The 16878-nt window shown below is 41.1% G+C and overlaps 1 protein-coding gene across 2 annotated transcripts in view; it reads right to left on the bottom strand.

Annotated features, from left to right (window-relative positions):
* USP40 (ubiquitin specific peptidase 40) overlaps positions 1–16878 on the bottom strand; it is a 75600-nt gene that overhangs the window by 28654 nt on the left and 30068 nt on the right. Inside the window, exons 11-18 of one of the 2 annotated variants that reach the window (XM_080799856.1) lie at positions 16545–16845; positions 13529–13610; positions 11898–12069; positions 9380–9464; positions 7939–8009; positions 6523–6842; positions 4068–4191; positions 2508–2565 (exon numbers count right to left, since the gene is read on the bottom strand). In XM_080799856.1, the coding sequence (XP_080655982.1) occupies positions 2508–2565; positions 4068–4191; positions 6523–6842; positions 7939–8009; positions 9380–9464; positions 11898–12069; positions 13529–13610; positions 16545–16845 (1213 nt within the window). The remainder of the gene's footprint in view (positions 1–2507; positions 2566–4067; positions 4192–6522; positions 6843–7938; positions 8010–9379; positions 9465–11897; positions 12070–13528; positions 13611–16544; positions 16846–16878) is intronic. The other variant, XM_080799857.1, reaches the window with a different exon arrangement.

The raw sequence follows: 16878 nt of genomic DNA, 5'->3' as shown, positions 1-16878 counted from the left end.
ACTTAAAAAAATCTTTTCCTTATGATAAAAGTAACAAAGATTTTTCTCATAAGTTCTCTCCTAGAAATTTTACAGAAATGGTTTTAACAATGAGGTCTATGATCCATTCTGAATTAGTATTTTACATGATGTAAAGCAAAGTGAGAGGTTCATCTTTGCATCTATGGAGAGCTAATTGGTCCTACACCTTATGCTGGAAATACACTACTTTTCCCCATGGGACTACCTTGGCACTTCTGTTGAAAGTCAAGGGACTTTTATTTATCTGCACCTATTTCTGGATTCCCAATGTTGTGCCACTGTCAGTATTTTAGGCTCAAAAACCACGTATAATCTCTATTGCAGAAAAGGAGCCATTGAAAGTGTGAAAACTATTCTCAGCTCAGCGACTGCACAGAAACATGTTATAGGCCTAGGCAGCTTGCTGACCCCGCTCTGCATCTGCTCCTGTGCCAGGACCCACTGTTTCGATCCTACAGCTTTAGAGTAAGTCTTGAAATCAGACAGTGTAACTCTTCCCACTTTATTTTCCTCTCCCCTCAAACAGGATACTCTAGGTTCTTTGCATTTCCTTGTGAGTCAGCTTGTCAGTTTATCTCTCTCTCTCTCTCTCTCTCACACACACACACACACACACACACACACACCCCCCTCCAGGATTCTGAGTGAGGGTGCACTGAATCTACAAATGGATCTTGGGAGAATTTACCTCTTAACAATGTTGTGTTTTCTGATCCAAGAGCATGGTGCATCGTTCCACTTATTTACAAGTTCTCTGCCTTTTCACAGGGATATTTTCTTGTTGTCAGTGTATACGTCCTGCACATATTTCATTCAATTTATCCCCAAGTGGGGTGCCTGGGTGGCTCAATGGGTTAAAGCCCCTGCCTTCGGCTCAGGTCATGATCCCAGGGTCCTGGGATCGAGCCCCGCATCGGGCTCTCTGCTCAGCGGGAAGCCTGCTTCCTCCTCTCTCTCTGCCTGATTCTCTGCCTACTTGTGATCTCTCTGTCTGTCAAATAAATAAATAAAATCTTAAAAAAAATTTATCCCCAAGTATTTCATGATATCTTATGCTATTATAAATGTTTTCCTAATTTCATTTCCCATTTTTTTTGTTCCCAGTAAATGTACAATGGATTTGTGTATTAATTTTGACTTCTTGTTAAACTCCCTGGTTCTGACAGTAAACACATCAACAGTATTCACCACCACTGCATTAGGAAAATCCATTAAACACACAATGAGAGTAATTCATACCCACTAGCATGGCTACAATCGACAGGATGGATACAAACACTGGCAAGGATGTGGAGGAACTGCAATGCCAGCACACTGCGAGTGGGGATGTAAATGGTTCAGCCACTCAGCAAAGTACAATGGCAGTTTCTTATAAAGGTAAACACAAATATGCCACGTGACCCAGCAATTACAATCCTGCAGATCTATCCGAGAGAACTGAAAACATGTCCACAAATGTGTATAAGAGTGTCATTCATAAAATAAACCAGAAACAATCCAAATGTCTATCAAGAGATGCATGAATAAACAAACTGTGACACATCCATATAGTGGAACATGGTCAGCGATAAAAAGGAACACATTTCTAAGTCATGGATGAACCTCAAAACTGGTACTCTAAGTGAAAGATGTCAGACAAGAGGGAGAGCATATTATATGGTTTCCATTTACTTAAAATGTCCAGAAAAGTCTAGAGAGACAGAAAGTAGATAAGTGGCTATCGGGGCTTGGAACGCAAAAGGGGCACAAGGAATCTTTTTGGAGAAATGGACTGTGCTCATGGCTCTACAACTCTGTATGTTTACTAATATCACTGACTCATACTCTGAATGGGTGTGTGATGGTCTGTAAATTATACCTCAATAAAGCTGTTAAGAAAACCTAAAGCTGAGTCAAGAGTGGGTTTTAGATGTTGTATTCAGTATGACAGAAATTAAATGTGAAAACACAATATACAAATATAGGTACCCTGATATATGGAAACACAGTATCAACAGAACAATGTGAATGCACAGGGAAGACACCTAAATCAGATATACTGGTTGCATCTGGACAGGGAGAGAGAATAGGTCCCAGGAGGAGAACAGAGAGAATTTTAACTTTATTTCCAATGTTTCAAACAACAACAAAATGACAAAATGTTAACACTTGTCCATGTGGGGTGGTAGGTACGTGAATTTTCCCTAAATTGTTTTTTGTAGTCTCATATTTTTTTTAGAGATTTTATTTACTTATTTGAGAGAGAGAGAGAGAGTGGGAGGGAACAAAAGCCAGGGAAGAGGCAGAGGGAGAAGCAGACTCCCCACTGGGTAGGGAGCCCAACGTGGGGCTCGATCCTAGGACCCTGAGATAATGACCTGAGCTGAAGGCAGACACTTAACCGACTGAGCCACCCAGGCGTCCCCGTACTCCCATATTTTTTCAACCAAAAATCAAACAAAACTAAATTAAACCAGAAAAACCCAAAAGTAAATGTAAATGATTACCTAGTTCCTTCATTAATTTTAATTCCTTTATGGCTTTGATTCGAATATCAAACACCACCTAAAACAGAGAGAGCAACTAGTGACTCTGTGTGCGTGAGAACAACCGGAGGGGAGGGTGTGGAGGCTGCCAGTGTGCGCGTACACAGCTCAGCTGACTTACCAGGTACCAGACAGAAGTTTCTGCCTACTGGAAAAAGATTTTTTTTTCCATCTTGGATATTCTTTCCTCTCCTCTACCAAGTTAAAAGCAAATGTTGGGACCTTAATAGTTAAGGCTTTACCAAACCGATGGTAACCAGAACAGAAAGACGGAAAGCTAAAGAAACCATTCTAGCTAACAAAGGCAAAAAGCTGAAAACCCATACTAACCTTTCTAACAAGAGCAAACAAAAGAAAATACAGTTAATCATATTTCTTTAGGTTAAGAATGATAAATTAAAAAAAATGATAAATTCAGGGCCAACGAACTTAAAAAAAAATCAAAATGGACAGTACTAATCCAAGGGCACTATTTAAAATTTTTGTTTAAATTACTTTTGGATTGCTTTTTATCTTTTCTTTTTAGTTTAGGCTAACTGACTCTAGGGCTTGAAACAGGAAATTTAGGGGTGAAAGTGATGTCGGCGATCATGGACTAGACCCTCCCAGCAGTTCCCCATAGCACCCCAAGAAGGAACGAGGACTGGAGTAACCAGGACTTCACCAAAGCCTCCCACTTAGGGTCAGGGGGTGAGGTGGGAGGCCAAGTCTGCCAAGCTCCAGAGTGCTGGCTTTATACTGTCCCTTCTACTGTGCCAACAGATACTAATGCACGTTAAGAAATTATAATATTTATAGAAAACATTCTAAAAAGTTTCTTTTGATGTTCTAGAAAAAAAAAAACAAACTTCATGAATTGAGACCACATGAATATAAAGAGACATTTGCAGGAATGATGTTTAAGGAAACCAGGGTCACAGTCTTCAAGTGGAAAATGGAAGGACTCTGTTTTTAAAAGCAGATGGCTTTACATAAGAGTATAGAGTATGATGTAGAACAATTTCAGGTAAGCTTAAAAAAACAATCACCAAAAAACAACACAACACAAAAACAAAACATACATGCCTGGTTTAAAAAATAAGAGACAAGATTATGGGAAAATAGTGTTTTATATTTTTCAAAGCTAGGGGATTCCATGAACTAATTAAATAGGTAAATCCTACATTCTAATTGTAGCTTTGGATGGAAAAAAGGCACATATTTTCTTGAAACATGTCAAGGGCTAATATAGGTAAATGAGTGGTAATCAAATATGAACAATAAAATATTGATTTCTTCCCCCAACATACTTTTTTTTAAAAGTTAAACTCTATGCCCAACGTGGGGCCTGAACTTATGACACTGAGATCAAGAGCTGTGTGCTCTACTTACTGAGCCAGACAGGTGCCCCCAAAAGTTGATTTCTTAAGCTCTAGAAACCCACTGAGACAAGCGTTCTGGAAGATTTCAGGTACTTCCTTTTAAATCAAACACTGTTAAACTAGAAAACTGTCCACCAGGCTTGAACTATAATCTACTCACTGTGTTCACAGTTGCTGATATTTTTACTTGCTTCTCTTCGGATTCTAATTCACATAAATTTTGAACCTGGAGCCAGCTGATCTCACTCATACCGGTGAACCACTTCCCTTGTTTAGGGAGCACACTGTGGGAACAAAGACATTTAAGACACGTGTCTTTACACAGCGCTTCTAAGGATCAGAAAATTAATACCGTTCCTTCACTTCCAAAATTCTGCATGTGTCCTTTGATGTGACTAATTAAAGGTGACCAAGGTCTATGAAGCTGGCTTTAAGAAAGTTACCTTTTTAGGGCAGTGCGAGGCAGCTGGGCACGGAGTCTATTTCTACTCCAAGTATGCTCTGACTTATACAAATAATTTGTTACCACGTTTTTTTGTTTTGTTTTTTGTGTTGCCACATTTTCCAAAGGGAAGTGTTGTCGCGGAATAATCAGCTGCTAACTTCAGCCTGCCCAGTGGACTCACGAGGCGAGCTTTCAGAGTACTGATGCCAGAAGCCTGCCCAGAGGATTTAGATCCAGCATCATACTAATAGGACAGCCATGTAGGCTGTACAGACAGACACTGCATAAAGGCCACCTTTAAGGGGGTTTATCATTCCCATCATACGTGCTGTATATTTTTATGTTTATTATAAATAGTTTTATTTTATGACAGCAGATGGCCTACAAGAACAAGTAGGGTGTCTTGTACTAACAAAATTTTCCTACACATAGTAGGTAAAGGCTGTCGAGGAAGGAGTGGCTTTCTAATTCACATGAAGGTGCTGAAATGGTGGGCAGAAGTCCTCCTGAGAGTGCGTATCGGAAACACAATTCTACTCTTTATCTCAGCTGTCCCACACTGGGGCTACCCCTTGAGCTAGCAGTCCTAAAGTCAGCAGAGTTTTAAGCACAAAGATGCTCCCTGAAGACTACCCTGATGTGGTGAAGGACTGGATGGCGAAGGACTGGATGAGGACAGTGATGACTACACCCCACCTTTAACCATGTGCAAATGCTCCATAAGCACTGAACTCCCAACCCTCGGGCTCTGGGAAGCTGGCACTGATTTTTACCCTCATTTTGCAGAAGAAGAAACTGAGCAGAAGGAGAGGAGGTGACTTGCACACAGTTACACTGTCAGGACGGACAAAGCTGGCAACAAGCCCAGGTGGCCCTGTCCTCACCCCTGCATACACTGCCTCCTGCATCCGGAAAGCTACAATGTCAACACTGATGGCTGCACAGTGAAAAGTCTGTAGACATGGGGCGGGGGAAGCAGGCTCTAACTGCCTGTAAAATAACCATTAGTAAGCTTAAAAAGAAAAAAACCTTCAGAACAAAAAAACCAATTACTTGAGCTCAGGGCAACAGGAAGGCGGATGGTGACTGCCACGTACAGATGCTGCTTCGGGCCTCCTGTCTTCACTTCTGTACTTTCCAAGTCCTAATACATGCTGTGTGACTTTTTTTTTTTTTTTTTAAATTTAATTTCGTGGGGAGCAGAGGGAGAAAGCAGAGAGAATCTTAAGCAGGCTCCAAGCCCAGCACAGAGCCCGATGTGAGGCTTGATCCCACAACCCTGAGATCACAACCTGAGCCAAAATCAAGGGTCAGATGCTTAACTGAGCCATGCGGGCACCCCATGTGTATTACTTCTTATAAAGGGACATAAAATAAACTTTTAAATTAAAGAAACCAAGTGCAGAAATATATGCCTGGAAAACAATTTGCCTCTGCGTCACAGCCACCGTCAGTGACAATATGGAGACTCCGACTGATCGAGCAGGGAACAAATTGTTATTTGCAACCTCAAGTCTTCAACATATGGAAACCAGGGGTTTACAGGGCAGTGCACACTGACTGCAGAAATGCAGCATAACAGACGTGGATAACAAAACGGAGACGGGTGGCACTTCTGGGCTTCCACTGGGACTCAAAGGAACCCAGAGCAGGCGCCCCCACGTACCTGCCCTCTCTGGGAAGCTGGGAGGGTCTCAAGACTCAGAAAAAGGATTACAATGAAAACCTGAATTGCCTTATTGGAGTCTTGTGACAAAACAGACACACTTAGCTGGATCTTAATATCCTCCTCACGAAAAGATTCAGGAACTTTCTTTGTGAGAATGTGCCTTCAGTTTTGTAGTAAGTGCTAATCGGAATTCATTTGACAAGACCTTGCTTTACAAACAACTAATCTAGATTAAATCTCATCTATATCGATATTATTTGGTCATCTCATTTACCAACAAATAAAAATTTTGAAAAGTCACATTATAATATCACCTTCCTCCAAGCTGCCTAACTCAGAACACTCCTGTATACGATGATATCCAGGACACAATGTTTAGAAACAAAAGGAAAACACTGAACTATTAACAGTATTAAGATAAAGCTTTCAAGTTCCAAGAGACAGAACTATCTTAAAACTTAAATAACTTAAAAAGGAATTCTCTTAGTTTCAGCAGGGTACCTGTTATCATCTCTAGAATCCTGAACGAGAACCGAGCTGTGGTTCCCGAGGCCCAGCTCTCTGAAAGTCTTCTTCAGGTCCTCCCTGGGAATGGCGACCCAGTTCTCTTCCTCGGCAGGGTCAGTGGCGTTGATGAAGAGGACACCCATGGGCACCGCCAGGGTGGTGAGCACCTCGCCCATTTGTGCATTGGACGGAAAGACATGTGGAGACTCTATCAACTGCTGACACTTGTCCCCCTCACTGCTTGTTGCTAGCTGAAGAACACTTATGAGCAGAGGTTCACAGTCATTCCCGGTTGGAATCTGGATGCCACCAACCTACAATATACCAAGACAACCATTAGTACAGTTCCTATTTGCCAAAATCAAGTCAACATAATCACACAGTAAGACTACTCTCTCTCTCTTTTTTTAAGATTTTATTTATTTATTTGTCAGAGAGAGGGAGCACGCACAAACAGGCAGAGTGGCAGGCAGAGAGAGAAACAGGCTCCCTGTTGAGCAAGGAGGCCAATGCGGGACTCCATCCCAGAACCCTGGGATCATGACCTGAACCGAAGGCAGGCGCCTAATGACTGAGCCACCCAGGCATCCCTAAAAGACTACTCTTAAAAGGCACCTGGGTGTTTGGTTGGTTAAAGTGACTGCCTTCGGGTCAGGTCGTGATCCTGGAGTCCTGGGATCGAGTCCCACAGCAGGCTCCCTGCTCATCAGGGAGTCTGGTTCTGCCTCTGACTGCCCCCCCCCCCACCAATGCTCTCTCTTAATAAATAAATAAAATCTTAAAAGAAATACTACTCTTAGAGAATTCTTTTTTTTTTTTTTAAGTGAAATGTCTTGCACTTTAGATTTTCCTTTGAAACTTTCTCTTAGCCATCTTTTATTTTCTAGAAGAGCAATGTGCAGTGGAGACAGAGATGCAGGAGTCCTCAGCAGTAATAATAAAGACTTGGCGGGGGGGAAGCAGAGAGAAAAAGACTTTGGAAATATATGAGATGGACCAATGACAGACCACAGAGTGGGTGAGATGCTGCTCACTCCTTTCCTGACTTGGAGAACCCCCTCCGCTCCCGCAGGTCACGCCCCTAACTCAGGGTAGCTACCTGCCCCCTCCTGAACTCCCTCAGGGAGCATGCACAGAACCCTACTGCTGCCCGTGTTAGTGGGATTATTTACAACAGGACAGCCTGAAGGACTGACTGATCACGTCCCTTCGTATGAGCACCTGGCATTGCAGAAGCGCTCCACAAATATCTCCTTAGCATATGACTAACACTGACTATACCTAAAACTTGTCAGACATTTCAGATATTTTCTAGCATCTAGTTACCTTCACAGATGCTGAAGAAAGTTTTCTTACAAGACATTTAAAAAAACTGAAGACCATCAGAATATGTCTTCAATCCGTGCTTACCTCCACCCCATTCCATACAAAGAGGTCTTCCCCGTCCGCAATCTCCATTTCCCATAGTGTCAGGTCATCTCCTAGAACATGAGCTCATCAGTGAGACCATTCGTCACAATCACCAAAAACAATCAAACTAAAGAAAGAGCTGAGACACTTAAATATTTGTTTGAAAAAGCATTTTCACCAAGGAAACTTAAGAAAAAGGCAGTAATTACATTTATTATCTCAGCATTATTTAAGATTATTTTTATCTTTATGCTTTTCACCATAGTCTTTAGGGTTTTTTTCCACCTTGTGTAAGCATCTCCCTGTGTTGTTACGGAAGCTCCGAGAGGACGAGAGCAGGGGAGGCGCTGACCGAACCTGACACTGTGTGCGGGAGGGACGCTTGGCCAGCACGTGGCCCTAGACCCAGCACGAGTCTGCTGTCTGTCCTGTGTACTGCATCCCCATGCTTCAGTTTTCTTGTTTAGGAAATGCAGGTAAAGAATTTTGTGAAAATCAAGAGATAATTTATATAAAACTTATCTCTGGATTTGGTGCAGTGAAGTCCCAAATAAATGTCACTACAGCTGCTATTATTATTGTTTTGTTGTTATTCACAGGTAGTAAATATTTTTAAGCCCTCCAAGAACTTCTGTTTGTTTTACTACAAAATCTGAAGCTGTTGGGGTGCCTGGGTGGCTCAGTTGTTAAGCGTCTACCTTTGGCTCAGGTCGTGATCCCAGGGTCCTGGGATCGAGCCTCACATCAGGCTCCCTGCTCAGTGGGAAGCGTGCATCTCCCTCTCCCACTCGCCCTGCTTGTGTTCCCGCTCTGTCTCTCTCTCTGTCAAATAGATAAATAAAATCTTAAAAAAAAACAACTAACAACAACAAAAAACAAAATCTGAAGCTGAGATTGGGAGAAAAAAAAAATTAAGCCATATAAACACAATGTTAATGGTTTGAACCATTTTGCGAAAAAAAAAAAAATCTGTCGTAATACAAACACAATTTCATAGCCTTTTATTATTTTTTATTTTTTACAAGATTTATTTGTTTGAGAGAGAAAAATAGAGTTGCGGGGGCAGAGTCTTAAGCAGACTCCCTGCTGAGCACAGAGCCTGATATGGGGCTCGATCTCACCCTCTTGAGATTATGACCAGGGCTGAAACCCAGAGCTGGATGCTTCAACCAACTGCACCACCCAGGTGCCCCCCACAGCCTTTTAAAAAGATTGTTTTGTTGGAGAGGTAGCCTTAATTTCAAAAAATAGAAAATATTTCTGTGTTAGCAAAATTCACACATTATAGAAATCAAATTATTTGAAGACTGACCATGTGATGACAGCCTAGGTAAGAAAGTAGTAGGTAGGGGGAAAGACTGGCCAAGAGCGGAAAAGCACGGAAGAGCCCACAAAATACAAGTATAGGAAATGAGTCGCAGTGTTTTAATATTTATCTTACCATCAAGAGGCTGGTAAACATGAAGTCCTGCTGGTACAAACTTTGCCACACTAAGAACCATATCTCCTTCCCAAAATTCTAACAGCTACAGAATATTAAGAAAAGAGAACAATAAGAAAGAACATAAGTATCACATTTCTAGGTAAAAGAACACCATCGAACTATTTTTCATATGTTTAGATGACACGGGGAGCTAGCAAATGAGTATGCCCATCCCACCCAACACCAAAGAAGACACCACTGGTTGCTAAGTTCGCCAAATCCAGAAATGGTCGATCTCAGCCACTAGTGACTGGAGAATGCTGGCGTGCACAATGAGCGCAGTGAGCTCCAGAACAGCTGTACTGAATTGATGGGAAGACCACTTTTATCAGAAGGCAAACTGAGCAGCACACCAGCCCAGGAATCTTTGTCCAAAAGAGCAAAAATCATTTGTTTAATTAGCATCATTCAGGGAAAAGCAGCACAGATTCTAGCACACATCAAAATTTTTGTTATCTGAAAGGAATGTTTTCCACCATAAATTCAAAAAAGTGGCATTACCAGTTTCCATATGACCATGGATTGTTTTTTTAAATTTCTAGATTCAAGACTCTGGGGACTGGTCACCTTACCAGAGTAACATCACCCATAAAGTTAGTCCCATTTTGTCTCTCTCCACAATAGCACATGGTAGTTGTCTTAAAAAGGAATCTCCCGGGGCTCCTGGGTGGCTCAGTCAGTTAAACGTCTGCCTCAGCTCAAGTCATGGTCTCTGGGTCCTGTGATCAAGTCCCATGTGGGGCTCCCTGCTCAGCGGGGAGTCTGCTTCTCTCTCTGCCCCTACCCTTGCTCAAGTGTTCCCTCTCTCTCAAATAAATAAATAAAATCTTTAAAATAAAATTCCTCTTTACAAGTGATTAGTTAACTGTCTCAATTTTGTAGCCTCCCGCCAGGGGCCTACTTCTAGGATAACAGAGACGTACACTTCAAACACCACAAAGCAGATTGGAGTGAATCTAAAACCTATGAAAGTGAGTAGGTAGGTCTTTTCCATATTAAAGGTCCCCTAGACAAGGCAGCTCCCCAAACCCACTTACGCTAACACTGCGGGAATGGCTCAGGGATGAACTTTTAATGCAAAAGTTCAGAAACATTAGGAAATTTTAGAAATCCTAATACCAATTCAACCCTGAAATATCATTCAAGTCAACTAAAGTTAACAAAGAAACTAGCCTGCTTTGCTTTGTACCAGAGAAAAATTAAAGAAAGCTAATAATTTGGAGCTTGATAAGTTTTCCAGAAAATTCATTTATTTCTGCAAAAATAAAAGCCCCCCCACCTTTTTAAAGATTTATTTTAGAGAGAGAGCCTGAGCAAATGAGCACACACTAGGGGAAAGGGTAGAGGGAGAGGGAGAGAGAGAATCTCAAGCAGATGCCCCACTAAGCATGGAGCTTGACTCGTGGCTCGATCTCACAACCCTGAGATCATGACCTGAGCTGAAATCAAGAGTCAGACGCTTAACTGAATGAGCCACCCAAGTGCCCCCAAGACTACATTTTCTATTTCCCTTTTCCTTGATCAGGAAGTAGTGAGAGGTGAAGAAGTGTGATGAAAAGGAAGACGAGTAAGGAAACCAGGGCTGAGGCCTAGTTCTACTACAACCAGAAGGCTGACTGTGGGCAAGCCACTAGATCTCTCTAAATCACAAGTCTCTCACCTTTAAAATGGGGTTAGCTTACCTTCAGGTTACCCTGAGATTAAAGAACCAAAGGACATAACTTATAGGAAGGCACTATAAGTAAAATGAACAGCACTGCTGTCCTAAAAACACACCTGGATCAATTACTTGGGACGTAAGGATTTACAACAATCCTTGTTTTCACTGCACAACAGAAGGTGTTTTCCTTCCCTGAAAAATTTTAGTAGTAAGTGCTATCCTATACTTAGAAAAGGGAGAAATGTTAATTGCTTTTGTTTAGTTCTTGGTTTTAGGCAACATGCTTTTTTTTTTTTTTAGATGATTTTATTTGAGAGAGAGAGAGAGAGGGAAAGCGTGCATGAGCGGAGAGAAGGGCAGAGGGAGAAGCAGACTCCCTGCTGAGCTGGGAGCCCGATGTGTGGCTCGATCCTGGGACCCTGGGATCATGACCTGAGCTGAAGGCCAGATGCTTAAGTGACAGTGCCACCCAGGTGCCCAGCAACATGCTTATCTTTATCTTTTTACTCCTTCCCCCCACCCCCAAAAAGAAAGAAACAGCTTTCTACTTTTCTCTCCCACAAATAAAATGTACCAGGCTTGATTCTCCCCTGAAAGCCTGCTGGCTGGACAGTGCGGGCCTCGCCTGTGCAGAAGGAAAAGATGTACAAGTAAAGAGAGAACATCTGGCTCGACCCTCGGAAAGTGGGAGATGTAGAATTTTCTTAAGTGCTTTGCAAAATAAATAGCTGAATCCTAAATGGGATTTCTGAAAAGGAGAAATCAGCTTGAGATGGACCTTAATGTCTAAATTAAGAGGAATCAAGGCTAAATTACCTGAAATATTGACTGCCGAAGATCTCCTAAAGTTTTTCTTTTATCAAAGGTTAAATCCCACACACTTTCTGCTTGAGAGACGACTGGGTGCAGAGCCCCACTGAAGAAATGATAATGAGGGCCCAGGTGGAGATGTAACTCTAAATTATTGTTTGTAGAATCCCATTCTGCCCTTTAAAGAGGCATAAAAAAATACACAAATGCTCTGTTTTTATAACACAGTTTCATCCCAAACCAATTATACTTGATTTACAATAAATTCTGTTCTAATTATTATTATTAATGTCCTTTTCTTCCACGTGCTGAAATTTACACATTTTAGTTTCTCAATGAATAGCAAAATTTCAGCTGTGCCAGCATCAATTCCAAGGAAAATAAATTTTAGTATACACCGTACAGTATTACTCTAAGTATTGAAACTCAAACTCTTCTAACCCTGAGAAAATAGTTACAAATATGCTAGAAACCTTCTCCTGAAATTGTGGCAAATGCTCTTCCGTAGGCTCTCCTGTAAAATATTTCAAGTGGGTCTCATGACCCTCCAGCCCACTCTCCCCAGGTCGAGTAGACCGGAAGTGGCGGCTCGCCTCTGAATGTGCTGGGCAGCCTTGGAGCCGGTGCCCGACCATTCTGCCCCAGGCAGTCTGGCCCAGGGAGAGTTGGATGAGGCCACCACCATTGCTCCAAAACTCCTGACACAATCCTGTTCATGTAATCGAAGACAGCACTAGCTCTTCTGATGGCCGCATTAGAAAGCTTAGTGCTGGCTGGCGAAACCCCTGCCGCTGTGGTTGTGAACACCCACTGCCAGTCCGCACCCACTCACGCAGGTTATTTATCCTGTTTAAGATATTTTACCCTACTTCTTATATTTTTAATGTCTTAATTTCCTTTGATAGTGGTTTGCCATTCAATCTACCTGCTTCTTTTCTGGCTCAGTTTTAAGCCAATGATTAAAATATTGAACACATCCTGGCTACATAATCAGCCAGCCACGTGGGTCCACAAGGAGGCCACGAGAACATGCACTTCCCTAACCGAGCGCCCCTACCAACCACGGCAGAGTGCAAATGAGGACACAGTTCTTCAGGGTCCAAGGCGAAACCGCAAAAGAGAAGATGAAATCAGCGAGTCCTCACAAACCAGGCCCGTGATAACCCATTACAGGTGTCTACCCGGACAGACACGAAGCCCGGTAGTTTGCAGAATCCATATTTCCTCCTCTCACCCACCTCTGGTCTTCTGTCACTGAGTGCTGGGTCCCCATAACTACTTAACTCACGAGGGGTGACTTCCACCCAGGCTCTCTCTACACCTTGGAAATCACCTGACGGGCCAGGATACAATTCACTTAATGTCCTGCATGTTCACCGATTTCTCCAGGCTTCTGAGGCTTCACCCCTACTCGGCAATGGCCATTTACGTGACATCATTTCATTCACTCTCACAGATAAAGACGATTTCAAAGTAAGATACTCTGCCTACAAAAATTCAGCAGCTACACAGACACAGGCATTGATTAGTTGGCTTCGTTTCCTTTTTAATTTTCCTGATTGAAGACTTAAGACCTAAATGAGATCTTCATTCTCCAGGAAAAAACCATTCAAACTCTAAAAGTAGGTTAAGATTACCTTTTTATTTGCAGTTCAATGTTGGCTGCGTCCATTTCACTCAGCAAATGACGTGGAACCCCGTATCTTGGATTAGCTTGAGCTGTGAACAGAACGCTTCATTAACGTGGGCTGATTAAATGGAATCTGGCAGCTGGGACTCTGGCAAGGATGTGCTGGGAGCTAGAAAGCCTCTACTAACTACCTTTGTGAATGCTAACTTCCTGCGGACCTGTCTTCCCATGTGAAACATGAAAACACTGGAACAAATGGAAGATAAACAGTTCTTTATGCCACGCTAGAAGGATTCCATTCTTCAATTCTCTTTAAGCATACTTTTTAAAAAGAACACCCACTATTTTCTTCCAGATAACAAATGTAGTAATTGCCACCGTAAAAATTCTGGAAATTACTTTTACAATACAGAAGATATCTTATAGATATTACCATAATCCCATTCCCAAGAGATACTGCTAAGACCTGTTGTATGTACTTGTGGTCTTCCTTCTAAACCTACACAATGTGTCTGTACGCACACATGTACCTACACACGTGTACACACGCTTATTTAAAGTGACTGGGATCGTATTTGACAAATCTGTAACATGCTTTTCACTTCAGATTTGTGTTTCTCCAAAGTTTTAAATGATTGCATAGTAGTTCATTCTATAAATACCATAATTAATCTAGCCAATCTTTTTCTGGTAGGTATTTAAGGTGATTTCTAGTCCTTATTATAAAATAATGGGAGTTAACAAACACCTTTGAACATGAGTATCTATATACAGCTCTGATTATTTCAAGACAGATTTGCAGAAGAATTACTGGTTTAAGGTTTTCAAATACATATGATCAACTGGTTACAGGGCTGTGTATGCCTACCAGCTGTAGAGGAAGTGCCAACTGTTGAGAACAAGTAACAAAAAACATTTAACTTGGTAGGGAAAAAGTGGCATCTCATTTCTGTTTCAATTCCTATTTTTTTAAATTATTTTTTATTTATTTAGTTTTTTAATTAACATTTAATATATTATTTGCCCCAGGGGTACAGGTCTGTGAATCATCAGGCTTACACATTTCACAGCACTCACCATATCACATACCCTCCCCAATGTCAATTCCTATTTTTTTATTATGATTTGGGTTGATTCTTATTTATTTATTTATTTACTTATTTATTTATTTATGAGAGAGAGAGAGAGAAACCATGAGCAGGGACCGGGGGAAGAGAAAGAGGGACAAGCAGATTCCCCACTGAGCAGGGAGCCACATGCAGGGCTCGATTCCAGGACCCCGGGATCATGACCTGAGCCAAAAGCAGATGTTTGGCCAGACTGAGCCACCCAGGTGCCCGATTCCCTTTTTTTTCCCTCCAGTTTATTGGTTGTTCCTATTTCTTCCTTTGTACATTGCTTATTTATATCATTTTCCCAATTTTCTACTAAGCACAATGGAATATATGTAAAAGCACTCGGCAGATGGGAAATAAATTTGTCATTTATTTAGCTGTTTCCCATTAGGCCTGTCATTTGCCTTTTTTATTGTTTAAGGTTTATAACACTTTTCCTTAATTTTTCTTTCTTTGCTTTTAAGCTTAGAAAGGTCTTCTCTACCTTAATATTTGAAAATATATTTTATACATTTTAAGGTTCCCTTTTAACATACACATTAAAGGAACTCAAATTTCATTCAAGCGATGATTATAGTCACTTGATTATACTGCCTGCTAATTCAAGTGACTGGCTGCTAACCAGCTTCCCCACTCTGTATCTTGAGTAATTCCCTTTCCTCCTATTCATCTGAAAAGTCACCTTACTACAGATTAAAATCTCCGAAAGACCTGGGTGGATTTCTGGGCTGGCTCCGCTCCAGCGCTGTGTCCCTCTCTGTGTGAGCACTGCACTCCCTTAGCTGCTGGAGCTCTACAAACAGGTTTGACTGATGGAGTCGATGCCCTTCAGCGGGCCCTTCTTCAGTCTTCATGAATGCTCACCTCTCTAGATGGATTTTAGAATCACTTTGCCAAGTTCTGTCCCTTTATCCCCACAAAAAGTCCATCAAGATTTCTGCCAAACCTTGATTCAATTCCTAAGCTAACTGGAAAACTACCATTCAGTGCATAGCCAAAACATAACGCATACTAAAATCCAATTCATTCTTTTTGTGTTAATATAGATTTCTGTAACTGTGGATTCTGCTTCAGAATATTTTTTACCAGAGCCACGACTATATTTTTCCCGTCAGAAAAATAAAGCCTAGAATTTCTCGTTAAACAGAATAATTATGTAACTGTTTTAAAACCAGAAAGTTAATTTCCTTTGACTCACATGCAAATTAGTAACTTCTTTCTTCTTACTTTTTATAAAAATGATTACTATTCTCATTTTCTAAGAACAGTGTCCTAATTTGTAACTACAGATATCCCTCTATCTAAGGAACTTCCCTTCTTAGGATTTTCTACTTCTGAGTAGACTTTGGGAAGTGACCAAAGTCTTACATACTGATTCATGTCAGTGGTTTCAATAAAAAAATTTATCATTGAGGTCTCAGAGTCTAGCCTCCCTGAGCTGTGTTAGAAGGTTTAACAAAGAATGCTTTGAATTTATTTCAACTGCTCATAAAACACATTAGTTACCTTGAAGAAAAGGAAAAAAGAGGGCAATAAAAGGCCACTTACAACTTGAAGGAGACAGACACATGGCCAAATGACAGAGCCAAACCTAAGCATAGGGCAATTGTACTCAGGTTGGTCCACCCAACAAGACACCATCACGCAGTTCGAGAAAAACCAATTCTGAACACTAACTATGGTCTCATATCATTAGAGGGGGAAAAATAAAATAGAAATATATAATTATAAAATGACAGATTGCTGGATTTCTTTTGGCATAATGTATTTCTTACTATTAGCCTGAAAATATTTAAAAATGTTCCAAGAGCACACTTTCTCTTAAAAGGGTAAAAATTAAAATAGCACTCAATATTTATCTTCTAACATCAACAACTTGAACAAATAGGAACATTTCTCTTTCCATACCTTCTGGGGGTCTCTGCAACTGGGATTTCCGATAAAACAACATGTAGGCACTTTCTTTACCCTGAAACTGCCGTTCAATATCTTTTTCCTTGATTGGTTGGACTTTGGAATCATTTATATCAAACCAGTGGGGACAGGAGGTTTTATCATTTAATCCTGGGGATTTTGAAGTAAATGTCTTGAAAATGTGTTGATCATTCCTTTGGAAATCAGACTCAGCCTGGAGAGAACCATTCTTCAACAGACTAACTGTACTTTCATCTGAACTGAGTAGAAATATCTGGGAATGAAGCTGTAAGAACTATACAGAGACAAAAAACAAATACTAGGTTAA

This window comes from Martes martes, assembly GCF_963455335.1.
Source record: "Martes martes genome assembly, chromosome: 3".
Taxonomy (NCBI): Eukaryota; Metazoa; Chordata; class Mammalia; order Carnivora; family Mustelidae; genus Martes; species Martes martes.
The sequence above is the reverse complement of the archived record's forward strand: the minus strand, read 5'-3'. Positions and strand labels throughout refer to the sequence as shown.